The sequence below is a fragment of the Arthrobotrys flagrans genome (genome assembly GCF_004000055.1).
Source record: "Arthrobotrys flagrans strain CBS H-5679 chromosome Unknown unitig_15, whole genome shotgun sequence".
In the NCBI taxonomy this organism is placed as follows: domain Eukaryota; kingdom Fungi; phylum Ascomycota; class Orbiliomycetes; order Orbiliales; family Orbiliaceae; genus Arthrobotrys; species Arthrobotrys flagrans.
The window spans coordinates 4,264,403-4,283,800 of NW_027137545.1; the positions used below are offsets into that span (position 1 = coordinate 4,264,403).

The 19,398-nt window shown below is 47.3% G+C and overlaps 6 protein-coding genes across 6 annotated transcripts; 3 read left to right on the top strand and 3 right to left on the bottom strand.

Moving 5' to 3' along the window:
* Nucleotides 1–930: 930 nt before the first annotated feature.
* DFL_001164 (uncharacterized protein) lies at nucleotides 931–3,009 on the bottom strand (the record flags this gene model as incomplete). Its single annotated transcript, XM_067629742.1, has 1 exon — nucleotides 931–3,009. One exon carries the CDS (start codon nucleotides 3,007–3,009, stop codon nucleotides 931–933), a length of 2,079 nt encoding a protein of 692 aa, XP_067495732.1.
* Nucleotides 3,010–7,749: 4,740 nt separating this feature from the next.
* On the top strand, nucleotides 7,750–9,625 carry DFL_001165 (uncharacterized protein; the record flags this gene model as incomplete). The annotated part of the gene is made up of 5 exons (XM_067629743.1): nucleotides 7,750–7,855; nucleotides 7,958–8,011; nucleotides 8,068–8,311; nucleotides 8,372–9,204; nucleotides 9,297–9,625. 5 exons carry the CDS (start codon nucleotides 7,750–7,752, stop codon nucleotides 9,623–9,625), a joined length of 1,566 nt encoding a protein of 521 aa, XP_067495733.1.
* Nucleotides 9,626–10,087: 462 nt separating this feature from the next.
* DFL_001166 (uncharacterized protein) lies at nucleotides 10,088–11,308 on the top strand (the record flags this gene model as incomplete). Its single annotated transcript, XM_067629744.1, has 2 exons — nucleotides 10,088–10,980; nucleotides 11,038–11,308. The coding sequence occupies 2 exons, from the start codon at nucleotides 10,088–10,090 to the stop codon at nucleotides 11,306–11,308; spliced, it is 1,164 nt and encodes a 387-aa protein (XP_067495734.1).
* A 223-nt stretch (nucleotides 11,309–11,531) lies between these two features.
* On the bottom strand, nucleotides 11,532–12,702 carry DFL_001167 (uncharacterized protein; the record flags this gene model as incomplete). Its single annotated transcript, XM_067629745.1, has 2 exons — nucleotides 11,532–12,191; nucleotides 12,253–12,702. 2 exons carry the CDS (start codon nucleotides 12,700–12,702, stop codon nucleotides 11,532–11,534), a joined length of 1,110 nt encoding a protein of 369 aa, XP_067495735.1.
* A 1,147-nt stretch (nucleotides 12,703–13,849) lies between these two features.
* Nucleotides 13,850–15,881, top strand: DFL_001168 (uncharacterized protein; the record flags this gene model as incomplete). The annotated part of the gene is made up of 2 exons (XM_067629746.1): nucleotides 13,850–14,247; nucleotides 14,375–15,881. 2 exons carry the CDS (start codon nucleotides 13,850–13,852, stop codon nucleotides 15,879–15,881), a joined length of 1,905 nt encoding a protein of 634 aa, XP_067495736.1.
* Nucleotides 15,882–16,307: 426 nt separating this feature from the next.
* DFL_001169 (uncharacterized protein) lies at nucleotides 16,308–19,343 on the bottom strand (the record flags this gene model as incomplete). The annotated part of the gene is made up of 5 exons (XM_067629747.1): nucleotides 16,308–17,761; nucleotides 17,985–18,724; nucleotides 18,821–18,854; nucleotides 18,905–19,146; nucleotides 19,222–19,343. The coding sequence occupies 5 exons, from the start codon at nucleotides 19,341–19,343 to the stop codon at nucleotides 16,308–16,310; spliced, it is 2,592 nt and encodes an 863-aa protein (XP_067495737.1).
* Nucleotides 19,344–19,398: the final 55 nt, after the last annotated feature.

Consider the following 19,398-nt stretch of genomic DNA (forward strand, 5'->3'; position numbering starts at 1 on the left):
ATTATATCACGATATTCTTTTACAAATTCAAATGGAAGTAATCCTTCGAGAATTCCACTAGGAATGATATCTTCATTTCGTCCTACGCCTTCGTCTCCATCGCTAGATATAGATGTATGCAACGCTAGGTAACATGATCTAAAACACCGAATCCTCCACCAAAATACCTATCCTATCCACCATATTCTCCCAGTACACCTGTTCCTGTCCTCCCCATCCTTCCCATCTTACACACCCGAATGCGCGACCCAAAATTATACACTAATATGAAAAGAAAGTTTGAAAAAACCTCCAGGGGGAATTGACCAAAAAAAAAAAAAAAAAGCAGATGCAGAATGAAACCAGAGGAGTCTCTGTCCGAATATCCACAGGGAATAATAAAGTTATCTCAAACGCCACCTCTGTACAACAAACCGTAAGAAACAAAAGCAAGAAATAAGAAAGAAACCAAAGAAGGGTTAAGACGGGGGTCATCGTTTGCGATTTATCAAAAAAGAATGAGAAAAGGACAATACTTTCTCGCGAACTTTTTTTCGTGGTTGTGCAAAGGTTGTAACGGGGAAAACGAAAGATAAGAAACAAAAAAGAATAATGCAAACTCCGTGTAAATGTTGTTTTGAAGTATTGAAGAAACCCAAAAAAAAAGTGACAAGGTATCCTTAATGCGTCTCTGGGCAACGTATGCGGCGGGCATGAGGTTTGTAGTGACCACGCCGGATCTCCGAGACCTTTGTCAATTACATTGTTTATTCGTGAGCTTTTGTGGTTGGGACGTAGTAGGTATTAAGTTTTCGCAAATTGTTAATAAACGAGCGTGTCGAATCGTAATGAGTAAAACTGAAGGGTAAAAGTCATCCGGCCCGAACATATCCATTACTTCGAGGCCGTGGAACTGAGTGGGGTCGTAAATCCGAGTGAGTGCTGCTGCTCCTAGGATGCAAGCATCTTCTTGCCTACTCCTACATTGGAAGTCGACGGTTCTGGACCAGTAGCGGCGACTGCGGCGCCCTCGTTAGTCAATCCGCTCCGTCCGGTTGCGTCGCTGATCCCTCTGCTACGTCCCCTATCACTCTCAGGGCTGGTGCCAATGGCAGGAGTTTGATCGATGACTGGACTCCGCGTCTTAAGCTTTTCCTTTGCATCGAACCTTTGGTCACCAACAACGTGCTTGTTCTTGAATTGCACATAAGTTGGAGGCCTCGGGCGGCATAAAACAGCAATAAAGTTAGCAACAGGGTTGCTTCGAGTGAAGGGTCGATGACGTTCCGAGGGGACGAATTTATGATTATTCAGATACTCCCTAGTGCTCTCACCGCGGTATACTAAGAAGACGTGATAGCCAACTAGTGCGATCGGATAGAGAGAACCGAGGGCCCCGTAAATAACCATAGCGAATGGGACACGCCAGGTCTTTAGCGCGTCAACGAAGGTTGCATCATTCTGGCTCTGCCAGATGAGGAGGTGGGTCAGAGAGAGGGCGAAAAGGTAGAGGCCGAGAAGAGAGGCTGCTGCAATGAATGTGAAGAAGTATCTGTAGTTTCGTCGTCCGACACAGTTGTTCAACCACACGCAGTGGTGATCTTGAGTTTCGATGCAGTTATCGCAGACTCTACAGTGATGGCAGCGAGGCGGACGCCAGATGCGACATGTCTTGCAGTACTTGACGGGGACCTCGAGGGGCTGGCTTCCTCTCCTCATATTAGGTTTGATCATGGTCCAGCCCGTCTCAGGTGGCCCTACGGCCAAAGGATCCTCTCCCTCTTCATATTCGAGAGGATGGATGTTTCGTGGGAAGATGCCGGGGTCTGTCACGGAGGCCCTGATGAATGAACTCATGCACACAAGGAAAATATAGCCAAAGGTGACTGGAAGAGCTGGGTGCACGTTGAGCCATAACCAAGGGGCGCTAAATCCGAAAAATAGGCCCGATGGTACAACCACTAGGGTCGCCGTTAATACGTTTATCGGAGCATCTCTGGCGGTTTGCCATCGTCCTCCGAAACAGAATAGTGTATTTCCGGGGAAATATTGATAATTCTTGCCAGCATATACAGGCACATCAGCCTTGTGGGATGCGGTCGATCCCTGCGATGTTTCCCTTTGTTCCTCCTTCGCTGAGTTGGTAGCAGCTTCATTCGTGTTGCTTCGTCTCGAGCCCTGTCGTAAGGGAGACGCAGACGTGATAGTCTGGTTTGTCGGGGATCCGGTAGCTTGCCTTCCAAGGCTATACCTATAATGGTTTGATTCATCCATTTCGCTTGGAGCTTGCAGGGACGTCCTATTGGAATTTCCGTGATGTATGACTGCAGGATTTTGGAAGCCAAAAGGATTGTCGAGCGAGTGTGGTGTTTGTGTGTACGATGTACGAGGCTGGCCGATAAGGCCAGTGGTGACAGATTTTAAGGGAGACGCCGTGGCATGTTCTGTAGATGGAGTGATCGCTGGCAGCGGTGCAGATGTGATTTCCGACATTGAAGGTCGGTCGCCTTCCTCCGAAACTTTACCACGTTGTGCTGATAATTTTGTCGAACTCATAGGGTTATAGAAAGCGTGACTGGTGATCGACGGGACATGGGTTCGGCTAGCGGCACTCGGTGGCCTATTGGAGCTTCTAAAACTACCTCCCACGGGTGTCATAGCTCCCCTCGATCGTGGCCTAGCCCCCCATTTCGAAGTAGTCATGCTGGTGGCCGTGCTAGGCCTTGTAGTAAGCGCAGCTTCCGCTTGAGGGTCTCCTATTGATATTCTTGTGTTTGGCCGACCAAGTGTTGGTGGGTGTAGGGATGACAGAGCCGAGTTTCGATTCGAGCCTGGAGGCGAGGTTAGGCCAGGAACCTGATCGATCTCATCGCCAAACTCGCTGTTGATGTCAGTCATGCGACTGCTAATTATCGAATGTTTGTCGCCATCGTCCTGTGGTAAGTCGGCCAGGGATAGAGAGAAGCCGCCAGTCGGGGCCTTCGACTGGGTCGGCGACGAGCCGAATATGCTGCTGGAACTGGATGCCATACTTTTCATAAACGATTCATCTGGTGAGAATGAGAAAGAGATAAAGGGAAAAAATTGAGCGAGAGCGAGAGCGGGGTGAATTGGTGATGATGATGTATTCGTAATATGTTTTTGGACAACGGAGAAATAATGAATGTCGGTGGTAAGATTAGTCCCAAACCAGGTTTACTATTCCTGCAAATCCTCCTTGAATCCACGGACCAGACCAGATTTGGATCTCCTTCGGTGCCTGGCGGATATCGGAATGTCGTGAAGACGCGGGTTTTCGACAGTTTATCCAAAAGAGCGTCGAGAAAGAGGAGATGAGGGTTGATGGAAAGAGATAGTGATGAGAGGTGAGAGGTTGAGTTGAGTTGAGGGACGATGTTCTGGCCAGGGGGAACGAAATTTGATTTGAGGAGACGCACCAGCCAAAGCAAGTCCCAATCACACACAGCAAATCACAGCAAATGGGAATGAGGAAAAAGCCCCATCCAGAAATCTTAGGCGGGTGAGGATCGTCCACACTCTCAGAGCTAACCCACTGGGGATATTTTATTTAGGCCTGGGCTGCTGCTTCCAAGTCGATTTCAGTCTGCGAAACCCGGTCAGTGCAGTGCGGTGGAAAGTGCGGTACGAGGGAAAAACTGGAGAGTGAGAAAAAAAAAGAGTGTTTCAGGGCTCTGTTCTCATGCAGCTGTCACTCGGAATAGAGTAGACGGAGATGCTTTGAATATTATCAAATCATCAATTCGACGCACTGCCTGATATGTAAGTCTGTACGTACGTGCTGACTATGCTGCACACCTCAGCACACCAGACTAGATCTGAATACGAAAGGTCGAAGTTCGGGTTTAGGGAAGGCAAAAAGAACGCTAGGTCGGCAAGGTGGTATGCACTTGGGTAGCAAACCTGCGATGGTTAACTGGTATGATGGCGTCCGTTGTCTATAAGCAAAAACGAGACCAAAGGAATGTGGGGTGCAAGCCAGCCAGAGAAGAAGAAGGGGGCTGAAAGAATGAATGACACACAGCTTCAGGAAGTCTGTATGCACTATGCCCAGTTCTTCTGATCTCTTTTTGCTCTGCACGATGCGAATTCGAAAAGCAACAGCGTCGACGAGGGAGGAAGGAGGACAATCGACATTGACATTGACAATCAGTCCTTTCTCTTGTCCCACGCGCTCCTGGCTTTGTTTTCGACAGAACGGGAAATTTCGTCAAAAAAGGGATGCCGACATGAGAAAGGACGCTGATTCATGCACGGATTCATCCAACCCGGTTCGACCCTGCGGGAAAGCTTCAGAAGTGTCATGGGGTCTTCCACATCACGAAGCGCGCACAAAAATTGCAAATTCGCATCCCGTGATGCTTTCATGCTGTGATTACCACACCATCTGTCGACGTTTCACCAAACGATGACCCGCCGACTCGAATGTTTCCCTCATATCGCCTTTTAGAAGCGTGTCTCCTTGTGCGAAAACCTTCCCATCGACGGCTCTGAGGGTTAGCGTCAGGAACAAGGGGCAAACCAATCCACCCAATCAATTCTTCCCAACTCCGGGTAACCTCCAAAAGCGGTCGGCCACCAGTGGGTCTACTCGCTTTCCCATTCGTCGACTTGCCCTGGTTGGCGCACACTCTCCAGCCTGCTGGGTAGCCAAGACTCTAGCGGTAGCCTGCTTGGTTAGTGCCACAGCCTGGGATTATCCTATCGTTTCGAATTGCACTCGACCATTTGGCCAACGTGGGACAAGACGAAGCACGAGAAACTCAAACGATCTGCTAGACTCCTCGGCGTGCATGAATCATGATGTAATCTCTAGTCGGCGATTTTGGGTGACATATCAAAATTCGCGATAGGTGACTGTCGACTTATCGGAATCTCTCGTATTCGTCTATGATATTGAAGAATGCATCAGATAATAGTTGTGATTGGGCAGCTTCGCCATTGGACCCGATCCCATCAATCGGATGGACTCGCTTGCTCCAGTAATGAAACTGCATTGCGCTGGGATCCGGGTTGCAGTTTTCGTAGCTCGGTGCTTGGATCTCAGCTGAAGCACCACAAACGAGCTGAATTAGAGAGGTGTTGGTCTCTTTTCAGCTACGAAAATGAACCCTTGTGCTGGTGGGCTCACAATCAACATGGGTATTTCAACTTTGGAAATAATGATCCGAGATTTATTCCCCCGGTATATGATTCAAACTCAATTGCCGTGTACAGTTCCTCGGGGATCCCCATGACATACCATGGTGGCACGCGTACCCGGTTAACTATTGAGGGATCCTTCGGTCTTGTAGCCTGACTAGTTGCAAAACGTCTGTAACGAAGCTAGTCTACCATAGGTAGCATGCGTGTGTATCATACCCAAAGGTATCTATTAAATCTTCAGTTGTTCGATAAGTTGGTTAAAAATCTCTGATACTTGAATCTATATCACAAATTTGCTTTATTTTCGGAAATATCCGCCTTTATATTAACTACGGGTCATCCCGTGCCGCAGGTGCATCTTTGAAAGGCAACTTTATGTCGAGCGCAACCCAGCATACGAACCTGTTTCATTCCAGTTAAGAGCAAGCTTATAAGAACTAACTCTCCAATACATCCAAGATCTGGCTCGCGGGATGAGGGTAGCATGATCCTACAAGCTAACAGCTCTTATCTGGGTTTAGGATTCGTCTTTCTAGAGATACCTCAGAGACTAAGCTTACCCTTTAATCCCAAATCAAGTAGGTAGTATTATTGGTACGATGAAGTAGTACTATTCTAAATTCTTATCTCATCCTTACCCGATATTCGTGTATATCCCTGATCCTGTCGACGTCATGTCAAAGACATGACAATTTCCCATACTTGGCTTCAAACATGATATCGTACTCGTGCCCCCGAAACATTCAGGCACAGGAATCAATTAACGGCCGACGGTTTCGGCATGGTACGTGTGTTACAGCCTGAAAGGAGATGATGCTAATGTGGGAGCAAGAGTAACATCTACTACCCAGGTGCAAGTGACATTCTTAAGACATGTCATTTTAAGCAGGCTGCCATTGTTGATGGTACAAATACCCAATATTCGGGAACCCCAACCCAACACATTTCCTGGAGATCTCTAGAACTGGTGTTTGTAAGCCTAATTAGACATGAAAATTTTAAATTTCATGGATGTTGAAAAATTTTCCTCGAAATCTGGTATTTTAGAGTCTCGGAGCCGAGGTTTAGTAGTTGGGATTGGAGATGTGCAGGGGCTCCCCGAAATAGATCTGCCCTACGCATGAATCGGCATTGATGCCCACCAACCATCGCGAGAAATGAGCGATAAAAAAAATGAATCGCTGGTCCATAGAGGGCTCGAACCTCTGGCCTTCGCGTTACAGGAGTTGACTTCCTATTAGCACGACGCTCTAACCAACTGAGCTAAGAGACCGTTGATGTCGCAGGACGCAGATTTGGTACCTACAACGCTAACAGCCCAGGGTTTTGAATCTGGAGGAAGTGGTTGGTTATGGCTGGGGTTCATAGTTGTGGGGGTGTTATTGAAGCTAGGTCTATTCTATGAGGAGCTGGTTTGCTTGAAATGTCTGCACAATTACGACCGCTGGCGTGCAAGACTGAGACCACATTTCGTATGTGGAAACCAAGTAGATAGAGTTCGAAACCTACAAAAACCTCAGTGGGACATAAATTCTAGAAGGGCTCTTGATAGACTGAATGCGCCATTCTCGTAGACGCACATGTTATAATTATGCAGCGCATCCGAATCAACCTTGATATATCGGTACCTTAGCCGGATCATTGGACCTCGGCTTCCAAAATGGATACCCTTAGACGTATACCAGTTCTCGAAATAGAACACAGAATCAAGGTATAGCGTAGAGCGTGTATACCTTTAGCCACGGTGCTAGTCTAGACTTCATGATTAATGCCGGGGCGTATAGCGGAGCCAGGGAGTAATGCCCCGTCCGTACTTATCTTGCCAATATTTCCAAGGTTTGAAGCTCATCAACCATCAATTAAACTGGGCAAGGTTAGCGGGACTGATGAGGTAGTTACGTCCCGAAGGTTTGCATTGGAAACATACAACTTATGCACAAAACAGTAAATTCAGGGTTGATGGCACTATCATTTTGCAATAGAGGCCGATTGATGAATGTTTTATGCGGGAGACATGTAGTAAACCTATATAGCACATAAATTAGTAGCGTATAAGTTTAGCTACGTAATTAATAACTACTCGTCCTTTCGGCCTAGGCCTTTCATCATGGTATTAAATTATTTATTGGTTCGAAGTATGTGGGAGCCTAGGTCAGAATTGGATACCTGTCTTCGTAATCCCTAGGTAGTTTAACGTTTTTATATTATGGACGAAGTTGTATCGTCCTGTTCAGATTCAGACCGAGATAATAACCGAGGTTAAGAAGTATTTAAATCAGAATCTATATTCCTCCGTAACGGGCTAAGTATTTATAGCTAAATGAACACTTGGTATGTAAAGCCGTTCTTAAATAAAGCACGTAAATGTCCTATTGTGATACCTTGTTGTTTTGAGGCTCGATGTTGGATTTCGTGTGTTGCATCCATTTCTGAACAACCAATCGCGCAAAGGCTTGGCAAACCTCGAAATCCTGAACATGGGTCATCGTTTCCCACACATCACGTCTTTCCGAACTTGTCAACGTCTCTTCATCCAACCTGTTGACTTCACAGTTGAGCCTCCGAAACCTATAGTCGCCGTCGTTATAACACATATTATCACAAAAAATGGCTCCTTCCGCCGCCGATATCCCGCCTCCGATTACCATTGTCTCCAACGAGGAGGCGGCAAAAGCTCCGGCAGGCGTCGTGCTGCCGCCCAGGGAGATTCGAGGTACGTTGTTTCATAGCCACTTACTGCCTTCATCGCCTGTGTGTCTGATAGTTTCATATTAGGCTGAAGGAACTCTATGCTAACACCTGGCTATCATAATAGCCATTGTTGAGAAGACTGCAGGATACGTCGCCCGAAATGGTGAAGCTTTCGAGAGTACGTCCACCCGCCGACCGCTATAGCTTCCGTTGGATGCTAACCCTTGTGGATAGTGCGAATCCGCGATAAGGAACGAACGAACCCCAAGTTTTCATTCTTGACTCCTGGAGACCCGTATAATCCGTTCTACGTATGGCGCCTCGAAGAAACGCGTGCGGGAAGATCAACCGCCGTCGCGGCTGGTCGTACTGATGGTAGTGCAGCTCCTGCCGCAGAACCCGAAGCACCGCCTGGACCGACTCCACCGCCCGAATTCCAATTCTCGGCGAGAATGCCGGCTATTAGTGCGCAGGATTTGTGAGTTTGACTACCCTACCTGCTATCAGATGCTGAGTGGAAGCTAACTGTGAGGAATAGGGATGTACTGCGATTGACAGCTTTGTTCGTTGCGAAGAATGGCAGGCAGTTTATGACGACTCTATCACAACGTGAGGCGCGAAATTATCAATTCGATTTCCTACGGCCGAATCACTCCTTTTACCAGTACTTTACTCGTCTTGTCGACCAATACACTCTCATCCTTAGCCCCACCGACAAGGATGAGCGAATGGAACAGCTCAGAAAGAACTTCGAAGACAAATTCCAGTTGATAGATGCTGCCAAGCAGAGGTCGGAGTGGGTGAAGCATCAGGAGGAAGAAAAGAAGAAGCAGGAAGAAGAGGAGGACAAGGAGAAATTAGCATATGCACAAATCGACTGGCATGACTTTGCTATCGTTGAGACAATTACATTTACGGAGGCTGATGATCACGCCGACTTACCTCCCCCAACTTCGCTTTCCGACCTTCAACATGCCTCCTTGGAGCAAAAGGCATTGATGTCGCTGAATAGCACCCAGCTTCGCATCGAAGAAGCCATGCCAACAGCTGAAGATTACGATTCCGGAACTTACATTCCAGAGCCAATCCAGGAGGAAGATGAAGAGGATACCATGGATGTGGCCATGGAACCTGATTCCGATAATGAGGACGAGGAAATGGCAAGAATACGCGAGAGAAGAGAGGCACAGGCCCGTGCTGAGCAGGCCAGAGCCGAGGCTCAAGGTGGCACAGCACCGATGAAGATTAGGAGCGATTATGTACCCCGGGCAGCGACAGCTGCAGCAAACAGGCGCGGTGCGGCACAGACTACCATATGCCCTAACTGCAAACAGCCTATTCCACTGGATGAGTTGGAGCAGCATATGAGAAGTGAGTTTCCCCCCCCTTTCCGTTGTCGTTACGCCAAAGTCATTTGATTTGGTGTGGGTAGGACAGTTACTAATTCTTCGTTCGCCTTATAGTTGAACTTCTGGACCCCCGCTGGAAAGAACAAAGAGCCCGTGCCGACGCCAAGTACTCGACAACAAATCTTTCTACCACGGACGTTGCCGCGAATTTGAAACGATTAGCAAGTCAGCGTGCCGATTTATTTGATGTCCAGCCCGGTGTCACAGATGAAGGCGATGAGAGAAGGAAGAAGCCAGTTATTGCATGGGATGGTCATGCTGATAGCAGAGAGTCGGTAAGATTGCAACAGTTGCAGTCCGTCAGTATGACGGATCAGATCAATGCTATCCAGAAGAAGCAGCAAGAATTCTTGAATCCGACGGTTGGGCCGAGAAGGAATTAGCCTAGTTACTTCTTTTTTCGTCAGTCGCTCATGTGATCCACACACATCTATCTCTCTCGAGCACGGTGTTATTTCTTTGAAAGTTATATGGGGTATGGACGTCTTTTTTCTTCCTTGCAGTTCATTCTGGGTGTTCCCTTCTTTTTTTCCTCTTTGATATTTTTGTTTACATTCTTGTATAATATGGTAGACACGACGCGATATGCAAAACCTTTGTTTCGTATATGGAATCATGAAACGAATAATAGAATGTCTATACGGTATTGATTTGTGCCCGTGAGTATTATCGTCTCTGCGCTGCAAGCTTGAGATTTCTAGACTCCCGTCCATTCAGAATATGACGTTCGGAAAACTTCGAACCTCGAAGTAACATCGATCTAATATCTGGTTGCTCCTGAACCCATTTCCACGAAAGAACGCTATATATCATAAGTTATAGGAGAAAGATACCAAGTAGGAACGATGAAGAAGTGGCCACAGATGGAGAAAGCTACTCCCGGAAAACACGAACCGGTGAAAGGAGCACCTCTAACAAGCCGCATAAACAAATTTCAAGGCGATGGCCAAGTTCCTGGGGCTGCGGGGCCGACGGTTCAGAAGAAACAGCAACCACCAACGAAGGCGGCTCGGAAAGCAACACCGGCGCCTATCGCAGTATCTTCTTCTCCAGAACCAGAGCAACAGCAAAGGCTGGAGCCAGTGGTAGAGCCAGAAGAAGAAGAAGAGTCAAACATAGACTCCTGCTCTGAAACTTCAAAATCTGCCTATGGGGACCCGGAGAGTCATCAAGATGATGAGCGAGAAAATACATATAGTCCTATAACCGAGGGTAGCGTGGCCGAAGACGAAGAGAAGGGCACAGACCGGCAAAGTCGAAAAAACCGCCATTTTATAAAATCGAAAGGACATTCTTTCCCTCGCACAGAAACCTTCATCCCGCACCGTTCAACAGCCAGCGACGACGAAGACGAACTCCTCAACCGCTGGGCAGCATATCCAGCCTCCTGTTCTATCAAAAACCTGCGTAGCTCTACATACCCCGACGGCCCAAAGAATACAGAAGACCATTTAGAGCAAGATGAGGACCAGGATAGCATTTACGAACTCGAAGCCCCTACTTATGACCCCGAAGAGTTATATCATCGATTAGACCGGATGCAGACTAATGATGGTGGGGGTAACGGGGAAGGGTATACGATTGAAGACGTAATTGGGTATAGGGACGATGAGAAGGAAAGGTTGGAGTGGATGTTATGGACTGTTGGGGCGGTTGTGGTGGTCCTTATTGCGATTGTGATGGTGGCTTTGGGGGTTGGGTGGAGGCCGTTTAGTTTGGGTGGACAGGTCGATCGGAGGTATGTATCACTAATAGGAAGTAATACTGGTCCTAATGCTAACGTATCGTTCGATAGTCCTAAATATGCGCATATTCCACAAAACCTGCCAAAGGTACCGCCTAAGTTACAAGTGGCACCGAGTAACTTCGGAGGAGCGAAGGGAATAGTTTGGAATTTTTTCAGGGTGGCCGGGATGCTCGAGAAGGCATTTACGACGGCTGGGCTCGGGTATGTTACGAAGAAGGTAGCCATGGTAGAGAATAAGACCATTTGGGGGAAGATTAGGAGTGGGGATTGGAAAGGCCTGGCGGGATTTGGGGATAAGAAGAAAGGGTGGTCGTGGTAGAGTACGTTTTGGGAGTTAAGGAGTAGTTTCGTATGAAGATTAGGTGTGTCGCATAATACCCCAACGACCACGAAAACTCGGACAGCATGATATTGGTTGCAAAGTGCTTAGTGATTAGAGAAGATCCGACTGTTCGTGCGACTGCTTCATGAATCGACTGTTTTTTGTATAATTTTCAATTCTAAAGCCTACGGGGTACATGACATTATATTCGATCCCGTGGTTAGTTCTTCAAACCCCCATTGTCCATCTCAAACATCTTCACCTCAACCTTATTCCCCCCAAAGATATTTATATAAACTATCAATCCAAACCAAACCGCACAGAACAACGAATAAACTCTCCATAATACCCTCCGAATTAACGAAGTGCTTCTCCACTTCGCCGTCGCCGTCCAAAGCGGGATCCAACTTATTACAAGATACTGAAGCCCATACGATATATCTCGTCTATCATTATTGTCGATCATCCCACCGATGCCGAAGAGATAGTATGGAACAATATATTCCCACGGTATAGCGACGAAAAAGCCGACTACCGGAACAAAATATAAATCTCGGAGTGTGAACTTGTGAATGATCCATTTTATTCCGAGGGCTTGAGCTATGTTTCTCAAGAATACGGCGTCGAAGATTACTATTATTGCGAATATATGGCAACCCCACGACATGAAGTCTCTGAAGTTTACGATGTAGAATAGCCATGTTAGAATCGGATATTCTGGCCATCGCATTCGGTCTCGTCCGCCCATCCAGACGTTGGTATCTGAGGCGGGGTAGTAGTTTGGAAAAAGGGCATCGGAAAGTAGTTTTCCTTTCTTGAGGATGCGGAGGCTGGGATTCGTAGGACATGGAAGAGAACGGTCACGAGGAATCGAGGATTTCTGGATTTATTTGTTAGTATTTATTTTATATTGTTCCTATTTGATAAAGAATGTCGCCTACCCTGAGTGCAATATTCCAAACCGGCTCTTCTGAAAATAGACCACACCGATAAAACGACGTAGAGTCCAACGACCCCATAATATACAGCGTCCATAATATCGAAATACCCGTGCAGGCCAATATTAATATTTTAATCCGCACCAACGCCCGTCTATTATGTTCTTTCTCCCCCAAATTTCTTTTCTCTAACATCGTCGCTCTTATTTTCTCTATATCTGCATGGTGCTGGCTTGCACTCGATGATATCGATTTTTGACTCATTGACATATTCCATCTTTGACTGCGTTGGCTATTCTGAGTGGGGACGGTTGAGGTTGTTGAGCGGTCGCCTAGGGATTCGGATTCTAGGAGTTCGTCGAAGTCGGAATCGGAGGCTACTGGGGTGAAGATTATCGAGGTTGCTTGGGATGAGTCCGGCTCTGGTTCGGTGTCGGATAGTAACTGCTTCATAGCTGAATTCGAGGCTCTAGCGCTCCGGATTCGGAAATTTTAGAAGCCGGAGTACGGATGATATCAATATCGAACATCCAGCGTCGGCCCGGCCTCTAAATTGAACAGACTGACATCCAGAAGAGGGCAAACTTTCTAAAGGTCGAGGATCAGGAGAAGAAAAGGACATATATATTTACTTTGCTATATTTATAATATCAGGAATTGTAATCGAATAGACTTTGTGAGTCGTATTTTTAATGATACAAAACGTGACCCTGTCTTCATCTTCAGGGCTGACAGAGCAGGTGACTTGGTGTGGGCGGTCTGACCCATAACCATGTGCGGTTTTGTACGGCGGCACAAGACAGTAGATTCATATTTCGAGCATCCAAGCAGGCGGATAACATTTCTGGAAAGAAAACCCGATTGACTGGTTTTATAGACGTCACTCTAGCCTCGCTTCTACTTATAGACAGATTTGAAAACTGATTCCACAAGAAATTTCGAAAGCTTCAGGACCAAGTTGTGGTATTCTGCAGCTTCTGCGATATACTATTGTTGTTGCACGCCCAAGAAATACCACACACCCTGCGTTGCGTAAACCTTCAACCCACGCGATCATTTTCAAACCAAAATTCCAGCTGTTTTCAAGCCTGGGACCTTAAAGTTAGAGCATCATCTGCCCGTTCGATTGATCCTGAAATCGAGCGACTTGATAAAGAATTAATAGTTTGTGTGATCGCAACTTCAAAATGCCGTGTGTTGCCGCATATTACTTCTAGAGATCTGATCTTGTTCAAAGCCCCGAGTCATGTGATCTATTTCGAAGCCAAAATTTGGACGATTTTCAAGATGCGTACTGAATGCCATCGAAATGATCCAATTCGACGATTAAGCCTAAAAACAAGCTGTTTGGATGAAAACTGAGTGTGCTGGATGAGGTTCGTGGAATTCATGTTTTGGGCCATCGTAACATGCGATGTAAAACTAGGATGAGTTGTGCCAACCCAAAATTGGTTGATCTCTTGGTCGACTCATCCTTCATCCTGCATCCTTCAACCATTGATATCACCACCCTCACCACCTTCACTCACCACTACCTTCGCCTGTGGTATCGTTTCACAGTCGCACGTTCAACCGGACCTTATACAAAAAGTCAATAATCATGGCGAAAAGAAAGAGGGCTGGTAAGAAACCTACCTCCCATAACCACAATCATAACCACCACAAATCTGTCCATCATCATCGCATAGCTGCCCAGTCTACCTCTGCTGAACAAGAACAGCAGCTCGACTACGAAGATACCGTCACCAACCAGAACGATGAGTACGGCGACGGCGAAGCAGAGGGAGTCGAAGCGATAGCAGAAGGAGAAGAAGATTATGTCTGGGGTTCCAAACCCTTGAAGTCGAGCAAAGCCGGCTTCTTTGGTAGTGGTCCCAAAGGCTATATCGATCCCAGCACCAACCAACGCGGCGCATTTCCCGAACTTCAGGGCATCGACGATGATGTCGACCTTTCGGGTCCTGCCTTTGATGGTCTATCATACTTACGCATGGTTAGGTAGGTTCTCAGATAAATATCTCCCCGAATTACTTCCAAATTGCCTTTCTAACACGCGATTTGCTTTCCTTTTGTCTTGGTACTAGGCGAACTTGTGACTGATGTAAGTATTTTATGGTGTTTATAGACATGAAGCTCGAGGAGTCCCGAATCTCCTTACCGCATCGCAGATGACCGGAACCACGCCGTCGGTAAAAGTCTCCAACATTGTCATCGCTGCGTCGCTTCCCGCCCCGACGTCCAGACCGATAATGCCTCAGAATACTGATAGCCTTTTGTATGATGACGATAACGTCGCCGAGTACAATGAGACTAATCGACCAACAACTGAGCCGATCGAAACCATTTCGTACGATGAAGTTCCAAAAAGCGAAAAGGACCCGGACCCAGAGCTAGCTGAAAAGGAGCTCAGTAGGCTTTCGTCCGATGACGATGATGGATATAACGATGATGAGAATGAGTGGAGTGAAGGATGGGGCGAAGAAGACCTCTCTGACTCCGACACTTCTGCTTATTACGATGATGGGGCATACATAGCTCGTCCGGTTCCTATGCTTGCGAGAGCTACAGCAGCGACCGTTGTCCCTCCACGCACCGTCTCCGCTGACTGGCATGCCTCTTTAATCGCCAACTTTCACACTACCCGTGAGGCGATCCTGACAACACCGCTCGAAGAACCTGAAATTCCGTTTCCTGTTATACCGACTCAATGGAAGGACTTTATGGTCGCCAACCAACCCTCCTTACCTGTTCTACAGACCATTCCCTCCGAAAGTGCTATAAAGGCGCTGAAGCACCTTCGAAAGTATCTTGGATGGCGAAATGTGAACGAATGGCAAGGGAAATGGATATGGGCGCTTTTGGCCAGAGCAAATGATGTGGGAATATTGATGAATGAAGAAGTCAGCGTTCTGAGAGAGCTGGGAAAGAAAGCAGTATTCAATCTTGATAAAGCTGCGGAGGCGAGGGCGAAAATTGTGGAAGGAGGTGGGGAAGATTGGTGGAATGAGGAATTGCAGAGGGGTGTTATGGAGTATATGAATGGTGGAGGGCAGGACCCGGCTGTTGGCAGTGAAGAGGGGGTTAAAATTGACGAGCAGGTAGGGTTTCCTGTCAAGTTTAATATCGAAGATCTTGACTTCGATACGGAAGATCAAGAGGTGGAGACGGGTGAAGTTGAGTCTGAGGGAGAAGCTGTGAAAGAAGAGCGGCCGACAAAGAAGATGGCACTCTTCAAGCCGAGGGCTCTACGGGTATCGAAGCCTGCCGGAAGTTCTGAATTATCGATCCCTTCGATATCGGTGATTCCTGCGACACCAGGTGCCGGGGACGTGGAAGAACCGGTGGAGGAAACGATATCTATGGATCAACTACTTCCAGATGCGGCCGATACCCCTGATGACCACCTAGCATCTGCGCAGCTGCAGTTGGAAATGGAGCTCGCCCCTGTTTCCAATGACGCTAGCGATGTTAAAGAATCGAAGGATTCGCTTGAAGATGGCGAGGTGGACGCTAAGGGCTCAGAGAAGGCGCAAAGAATGCCGGATGTCAAAACGGTATTTGCTTTGGATATGATTGTTAGTATCGTCGGGGAAGTCTTTGGGCAAAGGGATCTATTATTGGAGAGGAGGTAAGGATGTATTATGAACGGTACCCGTTTTATCGTTCGTAGTATTACCATGCAGTCTTAATCAGTGGTGTTATTTTAGATTATTTTATTTGATCGGTACTCGAAATCGATCTGGATCCCTCCGGAATCCCAAGTAATTTACGGATGTTTAAGTGTAAAGAAGTGATCATGATGAAGGATATTAAGAATTTCCAAAGCTATACCGCGAAGAAAATCTCTTTTTTGTTAGCCTGGGAGCTCGACCGACCTACCTTGCTCCACCCCATACCTCCCATACCCACAAAACGAAGGGCGGAATGGAGACAAAACGACCGGTCTGTCAATCTGATCACATGAATCGAATGCATGAAGAAGAAGAAGAAGAAGAAAGAAAACAAAAACAACCATGAACCCGCTTGGTATCCCGATGCTTTCCCAGAAAAGAAGTGTATTAGAAAATCCAGACGCCTGCCAACTTACCACTAAGCTCATCCTCAACATCACTATCCGTCCCACCAAGGTCCACGACCGCACCTTGCCTCTCAACCATTACATATTCACTCCCCATTTCGTCGTCTTCCTGTGATCCTTCTTCCTCGTCTTCTTCACCGAACCCACTGCGATCCATGATTAGTAACTCTGCTAGGTCTTCCACCTTTTTTTTCTCAGTTCTTCTAGCCCAACCGAGCCTTTTACTCGCCCGTACGATTCTTAACCGCTTTAACCTCCCCTCCATTAATGCGATACTGATATCGTCGCTTGATATTTTAAACTCGCTACCCATCCCACCTGAACAATCTAGATCGATACGTTCGATTGGATGTTCAGCTACACAGTTTTCTTCGTCGAAAATGTGCGCTGTCATGAAGTCTACCGATGCTGTAAGGCGTAGTAGATTTGGGCACGACAAAAGGATTTTATCGAGGAAGTTGTGAGGAAGGCATGGAATCGGGTGGAGAATCGAAAGTCTTGTTAATTGCGGGGCGAGCATGTTTATATATTGTCTCAGAGAGGCCATACGGACGAAGGGTAGATGGGAGGCGGAAAATGAGGTTATGGTCGTTGGTGGGGAACCTGATGCTAGAATTGTGGAGTCTATGATGCACCCGCAGACGGAGAGGGATTGTAGTTTTTGTGGGTAGACGAAGGTGCTTTTGACGGTGGGGATAGCCGGGGTGAAGGTTTGAGCTGATCTGGCGCTTTGTCGGGAACTGGAGGAGAACATTCCACCCGGTGGGAAGTTTAGAGTTGTTAGATGGGGGAGGTGGGGGAGAGCGTGGAAGAAGTCTTGGAGGTCGCAGGAGTCCTGACAGGGGGTTAGGTTGAGGTAGGTTAGTTTTGTGCTGTGTCGGAGGGCACGGAGTGCGACGCCGTTAAACGACTTTTGTGAACCGGTGAGGGAGGTTATATTCCGACAATGGGTGAGCAACCGGGCGATTGAAGTCCTCAGTGTCTCACTATACAACAACGGTGAAAGATCGAGTGTGATAACGAGATCGGCGAGATGGTATTCCGTTGAATTCAGATTCTTCTTTGGAGGAGGGAAGACAGTCGGAGCGACGGAATGAACGAACGCATCGATGTTCGACGAGGTTAGCTTTGGATGTCGATAGAGACCCGGGTTTGCGGCGGCATTATATCGATGGGATACCAGACTGGCGGCGTGCAGGGTTCTCTGGGAACTTATATAGCTAATGGTCTCACATATGATTTCGAAAGGAAGGCATTGGTAGGATGTCGGGCGACAGGAGTTACCATTGCTTTGGTGGTGGTGGCCATCCATGGCTAGTGTGATTGGCGGTTTCGTGGTTGAATCCGTCGTGATGGTGGATGGCGGGGAAGAGGCGGCGAGGGATGGTGGTGAGGTTGGTTTTAAGCTTGCAGCTAAAAAGCGGCTGACAAGAACTGCTTAGTCACAATATAAAATATTTAAAAGCAAAGAAATTACCGCGAACTCGAACCGGAATGCTCCGCATGTAACTCAATTGCAACGCCGTATTAATTAATATAGGAAATATAATCCGATGGGGATATGTTTTCCTTTCTAGTGCTAACTAGGCATATGTGACGACTGTGGCGGTATTGTGCATCATAGCGAAGATATCAGTATATTGTGGTCAAGACGTACCACCCCTACTCATCCCGAAATCTACAGCCTCCTCGACGTTCCTTAATATCTGCCTTGGCCTCATATCACCTTTCAACGCCGCTTCACCGCCCTCTCTATCTCTATTAAAAACACCAGTCTCTACCAACAGACTATACCAGCCGTATCCATTGGCCCCAATGATGTCACTTCTCGGATTGTCCCCCACCATATATACTCTCTTAACCTTTGCCCGCTCCCCCATATCCCTTTTCAAGAGATTGTTCAGCACACTTTCTGCATATGCATATGTTTCCTTGAACGGCTTGCCAATAGTCGTAGCTCTTAACACTTCTCCATCTGTAATCTTACTCCAAACTCCCTCGACTGCCGCTCTAAACCCACCTTGACCTAATCTAGGTAGGTGGTACTCCCCTTGCCACCATAGATCGTTATTCGACCACCATACATCTGGTTGGTTGTTATTTTGGTATTTTCCTTTCCCGGGGACTTCGATGCCATTGGTGTTACTATATGTTCCGAGTTCCCCTCGAGCGGAGAGTAGCAGGTCGATAATAACATGCAAAGTTGGGCCCCAGTGTCTGGGATCATTGAAGACCAGAATGGCATCTATTGGTGAAAGCGGCGGAGGATGATGATGTGGATGTTCCGGCGATGACGGATGGTGTAAGTTACGATGTAACTGTGGGCATCCGAATGGCCATATTTCTGGGTGGTGGTGTAGCAAAGTATGCGGTGTATGGACCGATTTGAATCCATATCTGTAAAACACCACCATGGAGTTATATTGTTAGTATTCTCCTTCAAGACTAATACCGCTCGCTTCAATAAAAAAGGTGTAATACAAGTCCAATTACCTCTCAGCCACCTCTCTAACACCCCCCTCCCCCTCTTCCCAATCTTATCATCCCTCCACCCCTCACCCTCCCCAACTTCCTCACCTCCTACGGCCAAAACACCATTATACCGTCCCACGAGTCCCTTAAACGGCGTATGGGATTGTATAAACATATCTTCAGTTATAGGAACATCAAGAAGTTGAGATAACTCCTCCGTCCGTTCGGATTCATGTTTCCCACCGCCATTTGTGAGAAGTATGAATGGAACACGGTTATCTTGAAGTTTTTTAAGCGATTTTGTAGCGCCGGGGAGGGCTCGGCCGCGGAGGAGGACGCCGTCGATACTGTGGTTTCATTCGAGTTAGCGAAGAGGAGACTCGTGGGAATTGAACAAGAGTATTGAGATGTTTATGGCGTACTCAAAGGCGAACGCGTAGTCTGGTGGGTTGGAACTGTAGGTTCTACATTGTACTAGGCGCCGGATGAGGGATGGCCTGAGAGTGGAGCGATGCAGGCGCAGGATGGAGAGGGATACGGACATGGTTGATTCGCGAGGGATGTGGATGATGTAGCCATGTGGATTTCGAGTTGGTGCG